Raw genomic sequence first — 14,145 nt, 5'->3', positions numbered from 1 at the left:
ATTGTTAATGGCTTGAGGAAGTGCAGTGTCGTACAGTATGAATACACTTTGAATAAACGGACAACCAGCGCTCTGTAGCAGTGATGGCTCAGTCTCAAAAACAGCTACAACTGATTCTCCAATTTGGGGTTTTGTGTGCCGAGTTGAATTCCACTGAACTTTGAATTAACAGGTTAACAGCTCTCTGTGCAGCAGCTTCAGAGTCCTGCAGCTGGTCTTTATGCCGTAGCTCAATTACTGCAGGTCACTTTTAGTTTCGGAAAGAAAACTGCTGCCAGCATCACCACAGGCCAAACAGACGATTACAAACAGACAGGTTTAGAAAGGACACTGCTCCAGTTCTAGATGGTTTTTATTTAAATTACAGTAGGTAGCCACAAAGTACCAGGAGCTCTGATTACAGATACTTTGTCGCACACTGCTTCAACTGATCATTTCTGTGAATGGTATATTTCTTCGACTGAATATTGATGATGTCATCTGTAGATAAGAAAGGAGCAAAACATATTTCCTAAAATGTAGGTCTGCTTCTTAAATCACTTTATTACAGAGAAAAGACCATGTTAGAGAGAAAAGAACATTTATTAATTTGTAACAAAAATGTTAATGAAAGTAAATGTGATACAATTCCTTTTTTGCATTTTAAGACTGTCATATACACAACTATATTTACTCTGATATGACTGTAGTTCATGAACCTGGACTTAACATTTTACCCGTTTCACAGACAGCGAGCACAGGGAAATTAAACATACAAGGATTACAGACAGGCCGATTCACTGTCCACTCAAACTGTGTGCTGTCTAAAGTTAAGTCCAGTACACTGGGACACATGTTGCAAACAAACAAACATAAGCCCCTCGATTCCCCTGATCCCCGACACCCATGCAATACATATTATTTTAGCTTGGTCCGAAGTGTCAACACAATATGAGGAGTTGAGTAAAGCTGTGGTAAAGCTCTCCATAGGTTGTCAAAGCCATCTGTACCATTGTGAAGACATGCCACAGCAAACAGTGCAGTGAGGCATGGAGCCTTTAATGTCGGCAGGTGACCCAATAAATAAAGGTCCATACCTGAAGTGCACTGGCACAATGCCTCACAGATCTTTTCAATTGACCAACAGTGAACTGACTGATTCACAACAGTGGCCATCATATCTGAACCTGGGCTCACTTATCAGTTCAATCAGACAATGCAGTCTTCAGCACCTATTTAGTGCAGAGAAGTTAGTACTTAGCCTGAACCATGTTCCAACCTCACTGCTCATGTGCTGCAGTAATGATGTGTATGTAGATGTCTACTGCTGATGCCAATTTTTGGTTTCACAGCATTTAGCATCAACAGGATGAACAAGCTTTGATTTCAAGTGATCCGTAGGCACAATGGCCAACCACTTTGGTGCCACAACAGGCAACAAGCCACTAAATGTCACCAGTGTTATAGGAGCCGGACACATCAGTGAAGGCTACATCTTGACCGACAGCCCCGATCAGCAAGCAGTTAAGAGATTCTCCATTTCTACCCATCCAGACTAAAACGCCATCCTGGAGTTTTCAGACTAAAACAGGCCAGCAGCGTTTCCAAACTTCTGTTTTAGCTGCTTAAACACTAGAGCAGTGTGGAAGCCAGATGTCTCCTTAACAGAGTGGAGGTGTTTTCAAACAACAACATAGTAGTATGGATGAAGCCTTTAAATCAACCCAAAAAATTATTCACCCATATGAAACTTAGACTGCCTCAGTCCAAAACTATCAATCCTTTCACCTGCAGACTTAATTTCACAACACTGGACTGACATGTGTGATGAATTCACTTCTTTATTCATCACCACTCTACAGTGTGTAATAATTAGTCTTCAGGGTTAACACAGACACAAGCACGCTGTACAGCAAGTGCACAGGAAGTTGTGTGTGTTCTGTTAAAGTTGTAAGAAACACTTAAGTGCATTAGTCACCTTGGACGCAGGACATGCACGTTATACTGATCCAATCTGATGTTTCTTAAACCAAAAAAGACAGACGCTCTGCCAGTTTAGAACCACAACTTCAGCTGGTGTAGGGTATGGTAACAGCTAATGACTTCAGCTATGGCATGCTATTGACTCCACACATCCATATCAGTTGTGACACTCCAAGTTCTGTAAACTACTGGAGAGTTACCACAACCATATATTCCTGTATTTCATTTGTTGAATGCAGAGCTAACCACAGTGTGTAGAGAGTGGTATGAGTGAGGCTAATCATCCTGGAACCTCACAATCACTTAAAGAATAACATTTCTCAATGGTTCTACTTTTAAGTTTGGAGGCTATTGAAGCATGTCGGCCTCTTACATTTGTTAATTATCAATTTTCTTTAACATACATTTATAGACAAACTGTTTAACGTAACTATTGTGATATTAATTTCAGTAATGACATCAAGGGGCTGATTGTGTGTGTGTGTGTGTGTAATTATGACAATATACTCCACATCCCTACAGCTTGCACAAAGTAATGGATGAACCACTGGAGAACATCCAGAAAGCTGGATACACTGCTTCAGCAAAAGGTAAGTCAAACGTGTGGAAGGGATATGCCCTGTCTGCCACGTTGAAGAATGTAGCCTTGCCCCCCTCACAATCTAACAGCACACCTACGAGCTTTGGATTGGGATCGCACAGCACGGTTTCATGGCTGTTATGCCAAGCGGACAGCTTGACGTTAAACCATTCGACACACCAGGACTGGGCGTTGCGGCCCAGGCGACTGGTGGGACCTTTACGGTCAATGCTGCTGTAAGCCAAGCCAATGCCGATAAAGTTGTTGCAGCTCAGTCGGACTTCCCAGTAGTGGCGCCCGCTCGAGAAACCCTTGGAGGCGAGTACTTGGGAGCAGAGGACGAAACGTTGAGGGCAGTTGGGGTAGTTTGCTTGCTCATCTGTCACAGAGGCCTTAGTAAACTCCTCAGTCAGCGTGATGCGTTTGTGGGCAGTCTTGCGGTCCAGTGTGAGTACTGAAGCATCTAAAAAGAAACAAAAGAAAGAACATTCAACCAACAAATAAGGTTGCTGCTGTCATATGACAGAAACATACTTACTACATTCATAAACTTACATTTCAGAAGTTCACTTCTTTTTTCTGCACATGCAAGGTTTGCGGGAATGTCTGAAGTTTCTACATTAGAGGAAGACAAAAATGTATTCGTTTTAGAATAATCACCTTGCAGTTACAAAGTTACAATCAAAAATACAACATTTCCATTTGAAAATGCATCAACTTTTCTAAAGATACATCTGGCGTCCAAATTACTGCAGAATTTTAGTCGCTAAAACGGAGAAGTTTGAAAACTCTGCGGCTGCATTTTACTCTTGACGAGCAGAAACTGAGATGTTTGGAAACTATGACGGAAAACTCACAACCGCATGCTGATTGGGTATTTTCGTCCATGTCTTTTGGGCAAGATACTCCACCCCAAATGGCCTCATAGTGAAAGTGCTGCACATAGATGCACTGTATGAATGTAAAACTGTACTGAAAAGCCCTTCAAGTGGTCATCAGGACCAGAAACCAGGACACACCCAACAACTTTGACATTGATTGGATGAGCAGTTGTTGAGTAAATTCAAATTTAAGTGGACACATTTCTGAACTTTTTATATAATAAATATCTACAATATTTACTCCAAAATAAACTACAACTGTTTTGATTAAAGCAATGTCAGTGTTAATTTCTGCAACCAAATTGAACACAACTGATTTCAGTATACTTTCTTAATGCATCTTCCAACTGTTAAATGCATATTCACCTGGTTTAATCAGCTGCAGTCTGGACTCAACAGGCTGTTTAAACAGCTCAGTCAGGTGCTCCTTTAAGGTCACAGCAAAGGCCTCGCTGGCTATCACCTTCTTGGAGTCCAGGCTGATTCGAGGGGTGTAAGGGTCAAAGTTCACAGCTGCAGGCAGGTTACATGACACCTGTGAGGAGAGGAACACAATGTGGTTTTCTTTGATGGACCCTAGCTTTTCTCCAAAAGGGTCAAGATTAAGCTATATTATTATATAATGTGGAAAATGACCCAGGCCTGGGTTGGAATTCATACACACAACAATATATGAAACTGACAAGTTTCTTCAGCTGTTTGACATGAACTCCGGATAATGTCTGCACAACGGGGTCTGCTTTTTCTACGGAGTTTGCCTTTTACACAAAGAATGCAGTAGATTCTGCATTCATACGTATTCACAAAAATCTACAGAGCATTAAGGTGAGGGGTGGGGCAGTAGGCCTAGGCAGGATTTCATGTATTTAGTCTGCTGCAGAAATCAGAAGATCTCGATTTGTTACGATTTCTGATTTGATTCACTCATTAAGGTAGGCCTCTCATGATAACACATTTTGTTGGATGATACATTGTCACAGAAATTGTGATAAATGGTATTAGTGTGTGTGTGTAAACTCCACACCCTGTCTGAGGAGTCTGGGAGCATATACACAAATTCTCGCTCACTCCGGGTATTTCATATGATGTCCTATACGATGATTCTTTCTTTTAAACAGTCAGGAGCCCTGAGTAACTTGAGTCACCCATAGCAATGTGTGGGTATCATGTTGGCTTTCACTGTCCTTGTTCGGTGTGAGAGGAAGTTTCTAAGTGTTTTAGAATACAGTGCGAGTGAAGGACCATAACCACTAAGCAGAAGGCTCCCCCCCCCCTCAATTCTTTGTTGGACTCCTATTCATTGTTTCTCTGCCATCCTGGCGAGTTCTATCCTTTTTGGGCTTTTTGTTTTTTGCAATGCATTCCGTTTCCTGAGTTATATTTTTGCATTATGAAGGGAGGACCTTTAATGATTTTTTCTCTTTTTGTGGACATTTTCCATAGACTGAGCGAGCTGCCTAAAGACATTTTTCCCCTTTGGATTTACCTTATTGATATTTAAGTGGACATTTATTTATTTTCTGTGACCCTAAGTTTGGGGGAGGGTTCTAAATAAATTTGGTGTTGGCATACATTTGAGTTTCTGTTTAATACTTTATAGTTAGCTGGGTTTAAAGACCCCTGACAACAACATTTTCTCACTTAACCAGGCCTTGATAAATAGTGTCACAATAGCTCCTGAATTGTTTTAGTAACAAGACTTAAAACTTAAGCTGATTGTTACAGTGTGGATCGTCTAACCTGCAAGAAGGCCAGTGTTTGCGACTGACTAAGCAGATTGTTGATATATTCTTTAGACCCACTCATGTGGTCGATGTTCTCAGCGAACTTCTTCATGAGAAGCTTCAATTTGGTTTCACCAGTCTCCACCTCTCGATCCACTGCATTCAGAGCAATGCTCTCCTCTTGAGTCAACAAGTCGTGCATCTCTTGATACTCGACTACCAACGCTTTCTTCTTGTTGGCGGCTGGGACCTAGAGGGGACCAAGATAGTATTCATGAACAGATCAGTAAGGAAAAAGGGCAAAACAGCAGTCAGACAAAATAAGGGGAATGCATATTCCATATTCTGTTACTTTAAACATGTGAGATACCGAGTTGAATTACTAATAATGGTATCTCTCAAGTAAGGCGCAGTATGTGTGAAGAGTCATCAAGCTCATGTTTATAGTATGTATATTATTGCAATAACTCCTGAAAAGAAACCAGGACGCTTCTGCACTTACAGTTGTAGTATTTACAGGCCTATTTCAAACATCGCAATCACAGGCAAGGTTATTTATAAAGTGGTTATTAGCCAAATCTATAACTACTTGAAGACACATGGTTTTTGTTAATACCACATTCACTGAAACTGTAATCCAAATTCACTGAAACTGTAATACTCCAATACTTACTATTTTTAATACTAAAAATACTTTTACATTACATTTCATTTAGCTGACGCTTTTATCCAAAGCGACTTACAATAAGTGCATTCAACCATGAGGGTACAAACCCAGAACAACAAGAATCAAGAAAGTACTATTTCTTCAAAAAAGCCAAACTACAAAGTGCTATAAGTAAGTGTCATTTAAGTGCTACTAAATTGTTAGTTTGAAAATTGTATTCAAGGTATAGTCGGAAGAGGTGTGTTTTTAGTTTGCGGCGGAAGATGTGTAAACTTTCTGATGTCCGGATGTCAATGGGGAGCTCATTCCACCATTTAGGAGCCAGGACAGCAAACTTCCATTTGGGACCAAGGACAGAAGGTTGGAACTTGGTGCCTACCTACTCTGGAGCATTTAAGACTTCAACCCATGCTAACAATCTCTGTGTTATTATGAATAGAGATTTTAATTACATTTTTTGACATTTCAAAACCATAGCTAAAGTGAGAGCTTTTGTGTCTAAAAGAGACATTTGGAAACTTATTCATGCATTTTATGCTCCAGACTTAACATTACAATGCTCTTCTCACTGGCCTCCCCCAAAAGACCAATAGACAGCTGCAACTGATTTAGAATGTTGTTTTCTAGAGTTCTAAATAAAATAAGAGAACATATTCCTCAAATTTCCAGGTGTGTTCACTGGCCTCCAGTTAGCTACAGGACTGTGTCTACAAGTCTTACTTATTTACCAAAAGACATTAAAGGGGACATTGTATGCCCATTTTACCACAAGTTGATCTGGTTCCTTGGGGTCTTAATGAAATGTCTGTAACATACTTTGGTCAAAATACCACAAGGATCATTTAAAACAGCACCCTTTTTACCCTGTATAAAACAGCCCTCCACAGAGTGACCGTTTTGAGTGCCTGTTCCTTTAAATGCTAGTGAGCCAGCTCCCCCCTCCCCCTCTCCCCCCATGATTTTAAACGATATAAATTACATATTTTATATGATATAAATTATCAAATATGCATCCCATACTTTGTATTCCCCTTCTGCTGTCCTGGAGTTTTAATTTTCCCAATCACATAATTAAATGTCCCCCTCTGCCCATCCACTACAAGCACACAAGCAGACAGACAGAGAGAGAAAGAGAGGGGTGGGGGGCTATGAAGACCATCATTTACCCCCGAACCCCGACATTCAACGGGTACAACAACAAGCGGAGAAAGCAGAATCGCGGGCTGACCTTATATATACAGTCTATGGGGCTGACCAGCGCGGAGAAATGCTCGTCCCGTGTGAACAGCCAGGCGGCTGCGTGCTGGAGAACGGCGCTGCGCTGCCTCGCAGCCTTGCTGCGTCCGGTGTAAACCCGGCGTAACGAGTGGGGGGGGGATGAGGTGGGGGGTGGGCCAAGGCCATGTAGGGAGACTTCCAGTGGATTGTGACGACACAGTACACAGGAAGCTCATTCCAGTCACTCAAGCATGACGTTTCTGACTTAGAGGAACCATTACAAAACGCGCGAGTGTTTTTTTTCCTGAGTTTTTGGGTTGGTAGACATGCCAGATACCCACATTAACGTGTAGAAGCACTAACAAAGTGGAATTTTCATGATATGTCCCCTTTAAATGCTCAGGGCCCAACCGCCGTTCCTAAAATATTCAATGTTTATAAACCTAAAAAGGTCTCTCAGACCAGCAGGAGCTAGTCAGCTAGAGTTGAAACAAAATGGGGTAATATTGCATTAGGAATGTGCTGCCCCCCTGCTGGAACAGCTCCCAATTGATATCAAATCTGCCCCAAGCATAACCTGCTTTAAAAAGGTACTCAAACACAGCTCTATTTTCCAGTGCCTTCACTAACTCACCCAATTACGTACTTAAATTATACATTATATGTTTTATCATTTGTTCTTTTGTTGCAATGTTTTTATGTTTTACAACTTTGAATGTGTTTTTAAGCTTCTGATCTGTACTTTTATTTCTTTAAAGTGCATTGAATGACCTCTGTTTATGATAAATTCTGAATATTGTTTACAGATGCTTATTTTGGGAAATATAACATTTAAGAAATTTAAAGTATAACAAACTTACTATATTTAACTTGCAAAAACTTGCTGAAAAGATGTGTTTCATCAACAAAGAATTTTAGCAAGATGAAATATAGTCTATATATAACCCTTGTGTTGTCCCTGCTTCCCCCGGCTGTTGGCCCCCTCACATAGCCCACCCCATATTAGGACGCACACGTAGCGCAATAGACAAGTGAGCAGCCCTTGCAGATGTATTTGTTACACCTGCGGCACATGGTGTGAGTTTTACAGTCCTTTTTCCTGGGGCATATCTGACACCTCTTCCTCTTACTCGCCCCGAGCGGGGCTGCTGCTAGGGCTATGGAGGAGGCCGGACACTCGGGTCGAGCGTCGTAGTCAACAGCTCTCTGTGCGGCGGCAGCGGCGGCTTTTTAGCCTTCACAACCGCGGTGGACGCGTCCGTGCGGGGGATGCGCTCCCTACATGCGATGAACGGAGTCACGAGAGCCTTTCCCAGCTGCTCTAGGAACACCCTCTGCTTGTTCCGCTTGCCCGGCATCCAGTCTGGGTTGATCTCTCTCCATATCACGAAGGCGTTGTAGGAAGAGACGTCGAGAATGTTGTGAAAGACGACCAGGGGCCAGCGCGCGGTCATCCTCCTGCAGCTGTACGTTCTGATCACCTTGTCTAGGTTGTCCACGCCACCTTTGTTGCGGTTGTAGTCCAGGACGATGACCGGTTTCCCGTCCTCGTGGTCGCTGATGTCGGCCTCAGGGTGCCGTGTGCTCAGGAGCACCATGTTCCTGTTTTTCTTTGGGATGTAGGACACAAGAGTGGCAGTGGGCGTGAATGCGAACTTGGATGAGAACACCTCTCTTCCCTTGACCGCGAGCAGCCCGGTCGGGAGCTCGGGCTTGTTCTTCCGAACAGTGCGGACCACGGTGAGCTTCCTCTCCAGGAGCTGCCGCACGAGTTCGTAGGAGGTGAAGTAATTGTCGCACGTGACGTTACGACCGTGCAGTCCCTCCGTTACATCGAGCACTACCCGCAATCCCTGGTTCCGTTCTGGGCGTCCGCCGCTCGGCTTTCCGGTGTACACTTGCATCTTCCAAGCGTAGCTTGATTTCGCATTGCAGGCCACCCACGACTTGATCCCGTATTTCGCCGGCTTGCTGGGCATGTACTGACGGAATGGACACCGGCCTAGGGAGAAAAACAGGAGGAGAAGAGATGAGAGGAGATGAGATGAGGACGAGGACTAGCAGCCGCTATCTACATAACATAACATAACATAACATAACTAACATAACATAACAAAATAATAATATTAAAAAAAAAAAAGACTAACCTCTGAACGGAACCAGTTGCTCGTCCACGGTCACTTCGGGCCCCGGGTTGTAGAGGTGCTGTAGCCGCGACACCCACGCATCCCAGACCTCTCGCACGGCCGCCAATTTGTCCGTGGCTCGTCTCGTGCGTCTCGTCTCGCAGTCGTCGAAGCGCAGCAGTCTGGAGTACGTGTGGAAGAGTTTTAGGGGCATCGTGGGACGAAATATCGCCCGGCCGCTCTCGGCGTCCCACAGGCTGGCGGCGGCCTCGCCCCGGGACCTGTACACGCCCGCTAAGATCAGCAGCCCTACGTAGGCGCGCAGGTCGGTCTCGTCCATCCCTTTCCATTCGTCACCGTATTTTCGACGACCCTCCCGATTCGTCATCTCCAGGATGATGTTCTCTACCGTCGGTGTGATGAACAGGTGGAATGTCGAAGCTAGGTCACCGGTGCGGGACGTCGCGTGGATCGTGGGGCCCCGGAGGACCCCGCTTTGAGCCGCAGCAGAGGAGGAGGAAGAGGAGGAGGAGGAGGAGGAGGAGCAGTGGCCCTCCTCTCGGCCATACGCCCTCGAGGACCATGTTATTTCCCCGTTTCTTGAGGGGAAGGTCTCTCTTTCCACGAGTCCGGTGGTGGTGGTGTCGCCGTGGTCTTGTCCTCCTTCTTCTTCTTCTTCAAAGGATGACGAATCTGCAGAAGCATCACACACTGGGTCTTCGTCTTCGTCACCGTCGTCGTCTTCGTAGTCGCCGTCATCGTCTTCGTCTTCTTCGCTATCGCCGTTGTCTCCGTCTCTGTCTCCGTCTCCGTCCTCTCTGTCTTCTTCTCGGTCTACTTTTCTGTCTGCTTCTCCATCTCCTTGTCCGTCCGCTTCTCGGTCTGGCTCTTTCGCGTCCTCTTCGGGTTCAGAGGATGGTTGCTGGGAGAATAGCTGTTGGAGAACCTGTTCTCTGGTGAAACGCTCCTGACGCGACATCGTGCCATGGTCCGTGAGAGAGTGGCAAACTGAGACTTATATGTGGGTCTAATGTACCCCCCCTTGATTTCAATTGGAATCAGGTGTGGGTCTAAATGACCCCACAGAGCACCACAGCGCCCTCTCTGGGGGTCTAAATGACCCCTCCCATGACAATCGAGAATGACAATCCATTGGTCTCAATTACCCCAGGAGAATTGGATAATGACAATCCTTGGGTCACCCTAACCCTAACCCTGACGGCCAGGGCTGCGTATGATCACACTCACGCACTCACGCACGCACGCACACACACACACACACACACACAGACACACACACACTCTGGGTCAATTCGACCCAGGAACAACACAAGGGTTAAAAACATACTGGAGTGAGTTTTGAAGGCAACATATACATACATAATTTGTTTAACGATCAAAAAGATCTGACAGCATTTGCATTAGAAACAAAGACATAATGTAACTATGTACCCTTTTGGACAATAAGGACACTAAATTCCTACAACATGTAACTGTTTTTAAAATAGTAAATTTCAAAACAAACATACCTTCAACATTCCCTCCATGTCCCTCATTTTATACATAATGGTCTCATTATGCACAATCTTTGTATTAAGAAACTCCAACTTGTCCTTCAGGTCCGACTACAAACAGAGAAACATTATATATTGATTTGACACACAAACACAGTTCACAAAGTGTCACTTTCCACTGACGGATTATTGGGTTAAGCACAAACTTTATAGTGTTAACGGAGTATCCCTTTCAGAATGTGTTTTTTTTCTTAAAAAGGACTAGAATGTTAATATTTGATATGAGAATTTTGGAGTTCCTCTGGAAAACAAGTTGAACTGATTTCCTTCAATGTTGTAACTAAACAAGCTTAACTTTATCAAATCAAATCAGAGTACTTGTGTTGCTGGATAACAGATAAATGAGAATTATTTAATAAGTGTTAAGGGCAGAGGAAGCCTCAATTTGTTAAAATGTTGATTTGTGAATATGGGCTATACAGATAAATTTGATTAGGTTGGGTAAGGTGGTCCCCAAGGGGAAAGTGAGACACACGCAGACCTCTTTGAGCTTCCTCTGCTCCTCATGAGAAGTGAAGAGGCAGCCTTTGTGGTTTTGCTGGAGACAGAGGCTGCAGATGGGGCGGACATGCTGGCTGCAGAAGAGATCCATCAGCTTGTGGTGGTCCGGGCACAAGTGCTCCAACAGGTCCCTGACTGGCTCAATCAGCTGGTGGAGACGGAACACCGGGTTCTCCCGGTGAGGACGCAGGTGCTCCTCGCAGAAAGAGGCCATGCAGGTGAGGCAGGTGTTGGCCGCCTCTGCTTCCATACAGGTGTCACAGCGTATGACAGCCTCTTCCTTGGCCTCTTCCTTGGTCTCTTCCTTGGTCTCTTCCTCCTCTGCTAACATGCTCACCTCGCTCCTGACCCTCCTCAGTTTAAGGGTCTCCACCACGGTGCTGAGGACCGTGTTTTTCTTCAGCTCGGGTTGGTGTGGAAGAGGGTCCGACACTGGGGACATCTGTAGGGCTCCGTCCAGGTGGTGAGCAGGCAGCCCTGGCAGAAGTTGTGTCCGCAGGGGATGGTCACCGGACATTCAAAGGGGCTGAGACAGATGCTGCAGGTCAGCTCATCCTCCAGACTCATGAGAGACAAGTCACACTGCTCCAGCGCGGCCATGACGAGAGCTCAGAGCCGCTGCAGGGAGAAACGAAACTTAGAAGAGTGTGTGTGTGTGTGTGTGTGTGTGTGTGTGTGTGTGTGTGTGTGTGTGTGTGTGTGTGTGTGTGTGTGTGTGTGATAAACAGCACGCCATTTGATATGGTCACAGATAAAGCAGTAATTCTAGTTACTGATACACACGACTCGTAAACGTCTCATGATATTATTCCTACTGTATTCTCTTCCAGTTCTTCATAGGGTAGTAGGGAACACTTTTACTATCCACATCATGGAGAAATGGTCACGTGATCACAGAGAGCATTAGACATCTGACAGACGAGCAGCAAGAATTCAAACTAACATCCTGTAAAATTCCCAATGACTATTTCGCATTGTAAAAGAAAGCATATGTAGTCAGGTAGGTGTCCATTAATACTGTATCTTCAGAGACGATCAAATGAGTAATCCAAGTTTTAAAAGAACAACTTTGTTATTGACACCAGGCATACTTTCCCTTTCATAGCACGGGACACGATCATTTAAAAAAGTAAATACTTATTCCTCTAACCTTCACTTGGCTTACCTTTAGTGCTAGCGCGGATCACTCCACCTCATTGGTACACAGTAGTCAGGTAGTCAGCAGGCGAATTAGACTTGTGACCATACTGACAAAACCTGTGTGGGCGTGTCTGTCTGTTAAGAAAACACTTCCACATGAAAGACCAGTTAATCTGGGGACGTCTGTTTGTTCAATTGGGAACAATAGCTGTGTTAAGTTCAGGGTTAGATTTAGGTTAAGGTAGACTCTAACTAAACCTTAACCTCGACCTGGTAGAGGTTAGGGGGTAGGATAGTAGAGAGGACCTGCTCCCGATGTAAATTGTATTGTATTGAAAACATGTTTTTAAATATAAAGGGCTCAAGTTAAAGAAAACTTCAATTCGTACAATTTAGGTCATTACACGTGATGACACAAACATCGCTGGGATTATTTTATATTCCATTTCTGAAAATACATCTTTCACCTAAATCTTACACACTGGCCCTTTAAAGGTGCAGAAGAAACATTCACAAGAATAGCATACGGATGGTAGAACAAGAACAAAAAAAAAAATGGACTCATCAGACTCCACCTACTGCTAGAAACTGGCATTTCTAGCAGTAGGTGGAATAAGAGCCAGGTGGAGTTTCTCCATGTTGTTTTTTTTGTTGCTGTGGTTACCTGCCTGCTCTGCAGTGTAAGGAGTGGAAAGGGGAGGAGGGGCTTTGGAGACTGTGTGGGAGGGGCCTGGACGTTGTATCTGTCATCTAATTCCAGAAATCTCTGAATGTGGCTTGCCTATCTTGACAACTGTTAAACTTATTGTCTTCACACTTGGCATGTGTATTGTTAATGGCTTGAGGAAGTGCAGTGTCGTACAGTATGAATACACTTTGAATAAACGGACAACCAGCGCTCTGTAGCAGTGATGGCTCAGTCTCAAAAACAGCTACAACTGACTCTCCAATTTGGGGTTTTGTGTGCCGAGTTGAATTCCACTGAACTTTGAATTAACAGGTTAACAGCTCTCTGTGCAGCAGCTTCAGAGTCCTGCAGCTGGTCTTTATGCCGTAGCTCAATTACTGCAGGTCACTTTTAGTTTCAGAAAGAAAACTGCTGCCAGCATCACCACAGGCCAAACAGACGATTACAAACAGACAGGTTTAGAAAGGACACTGCTCCAGTTCTAGATGTTTTTTATTTAAATTACAGTAGGTAGCCACAAAGTACCAGGAGCTCTGATTAAAGATACTTTGTCGCACACTGCTTCAACTGATCATTTCTGTGAATGGTATATTTCTTCGACTGAATATTGATGATGTCATCTGTAGATAAGAAAGGAGCAAAACATATTTCCTAAAATGTAGGTCTGTTTCTTAAATCACTTTATTACAGAGAAAAGACCATGTTAGAGAGAAAAGAACATTTATTAATTTGTAACAAAAATGTTAATGAAAGTAAATGTGATACAATTCCTTTTTTGCATTTTAAGACTGTCATATACACAACTATATTTACTCTGATATGACTGTAGTTCATGAACCTGGACTTAACATTTTACCCGTTTCACAGACAGCGAGCACAGGGAAATTAAACATACAAGGATTACAGACAGGCCGATTCACTGTCCACTCAAACTGTGTGCTGTCTAAAGTCCAGTACACTGGGACACATGTTGCAAACAAACAAACATAAGCCCCTCGATTCCCCTGATCCCCGACACCCATGCAATACATATTATTTTAGCTTGGTCCGAAGTGTCAACACAATATGAGGAGTTGAGTAAAGC

At 43.9% G+C, this 14,145-nt stretch overlaps 1 protein-coding gene across 1 annotated transcript; it reads right to left on the bottom strand.

Moving 5' to 3' along the window:
* Nucleotides 1–2,359: 2,359 nt before the first annotated feature.
* LOC117771432 (E3 ubiquitin/ISG15 ligase TRIM25-like) lies at nt 2,360–11,914 on the bottom strand. The gene is given in 8 exon segments (XM_034601751.1): nt 2,360–3,005; nt 3,098–3,157; nt 3,350–3,365; nt 3,758–3,958; nt 5,164–5,397; nt 10,688–10,783; nt 11,214–11,644; nt 11,647–11,914. Coding segments are annotated over 8 exon segments (1,752 nt in total). The 5' UTR covers nt 11,834–11,914; the 3' UTR covers nt 2,360–2,478.
* Between the last annotated feature and the right edge of the window lie 2,231 nt (nt 11,915–14,145).

Source organism: Hippoglossus hippoglossus, chromosome 1 (genome assembly GCF_009819705.1).
Source record: "Hippoglossus hippoglossus isolate fHipHip1 chromosome 1, fHipHip1.pri, whole genome shotgun sequence".
NCBI classification, from domain to species: domain Eukaryota; kingdom Metazoa; phylum Chordata; class Actinopteri; order Pleuronectiformes; family Pleuronectidae; genus Hippoglossus; species Hippoglossus hippoglossus.
This window is presented reverse-complemented; position numbering and strand designations above follow the sequence as displayed.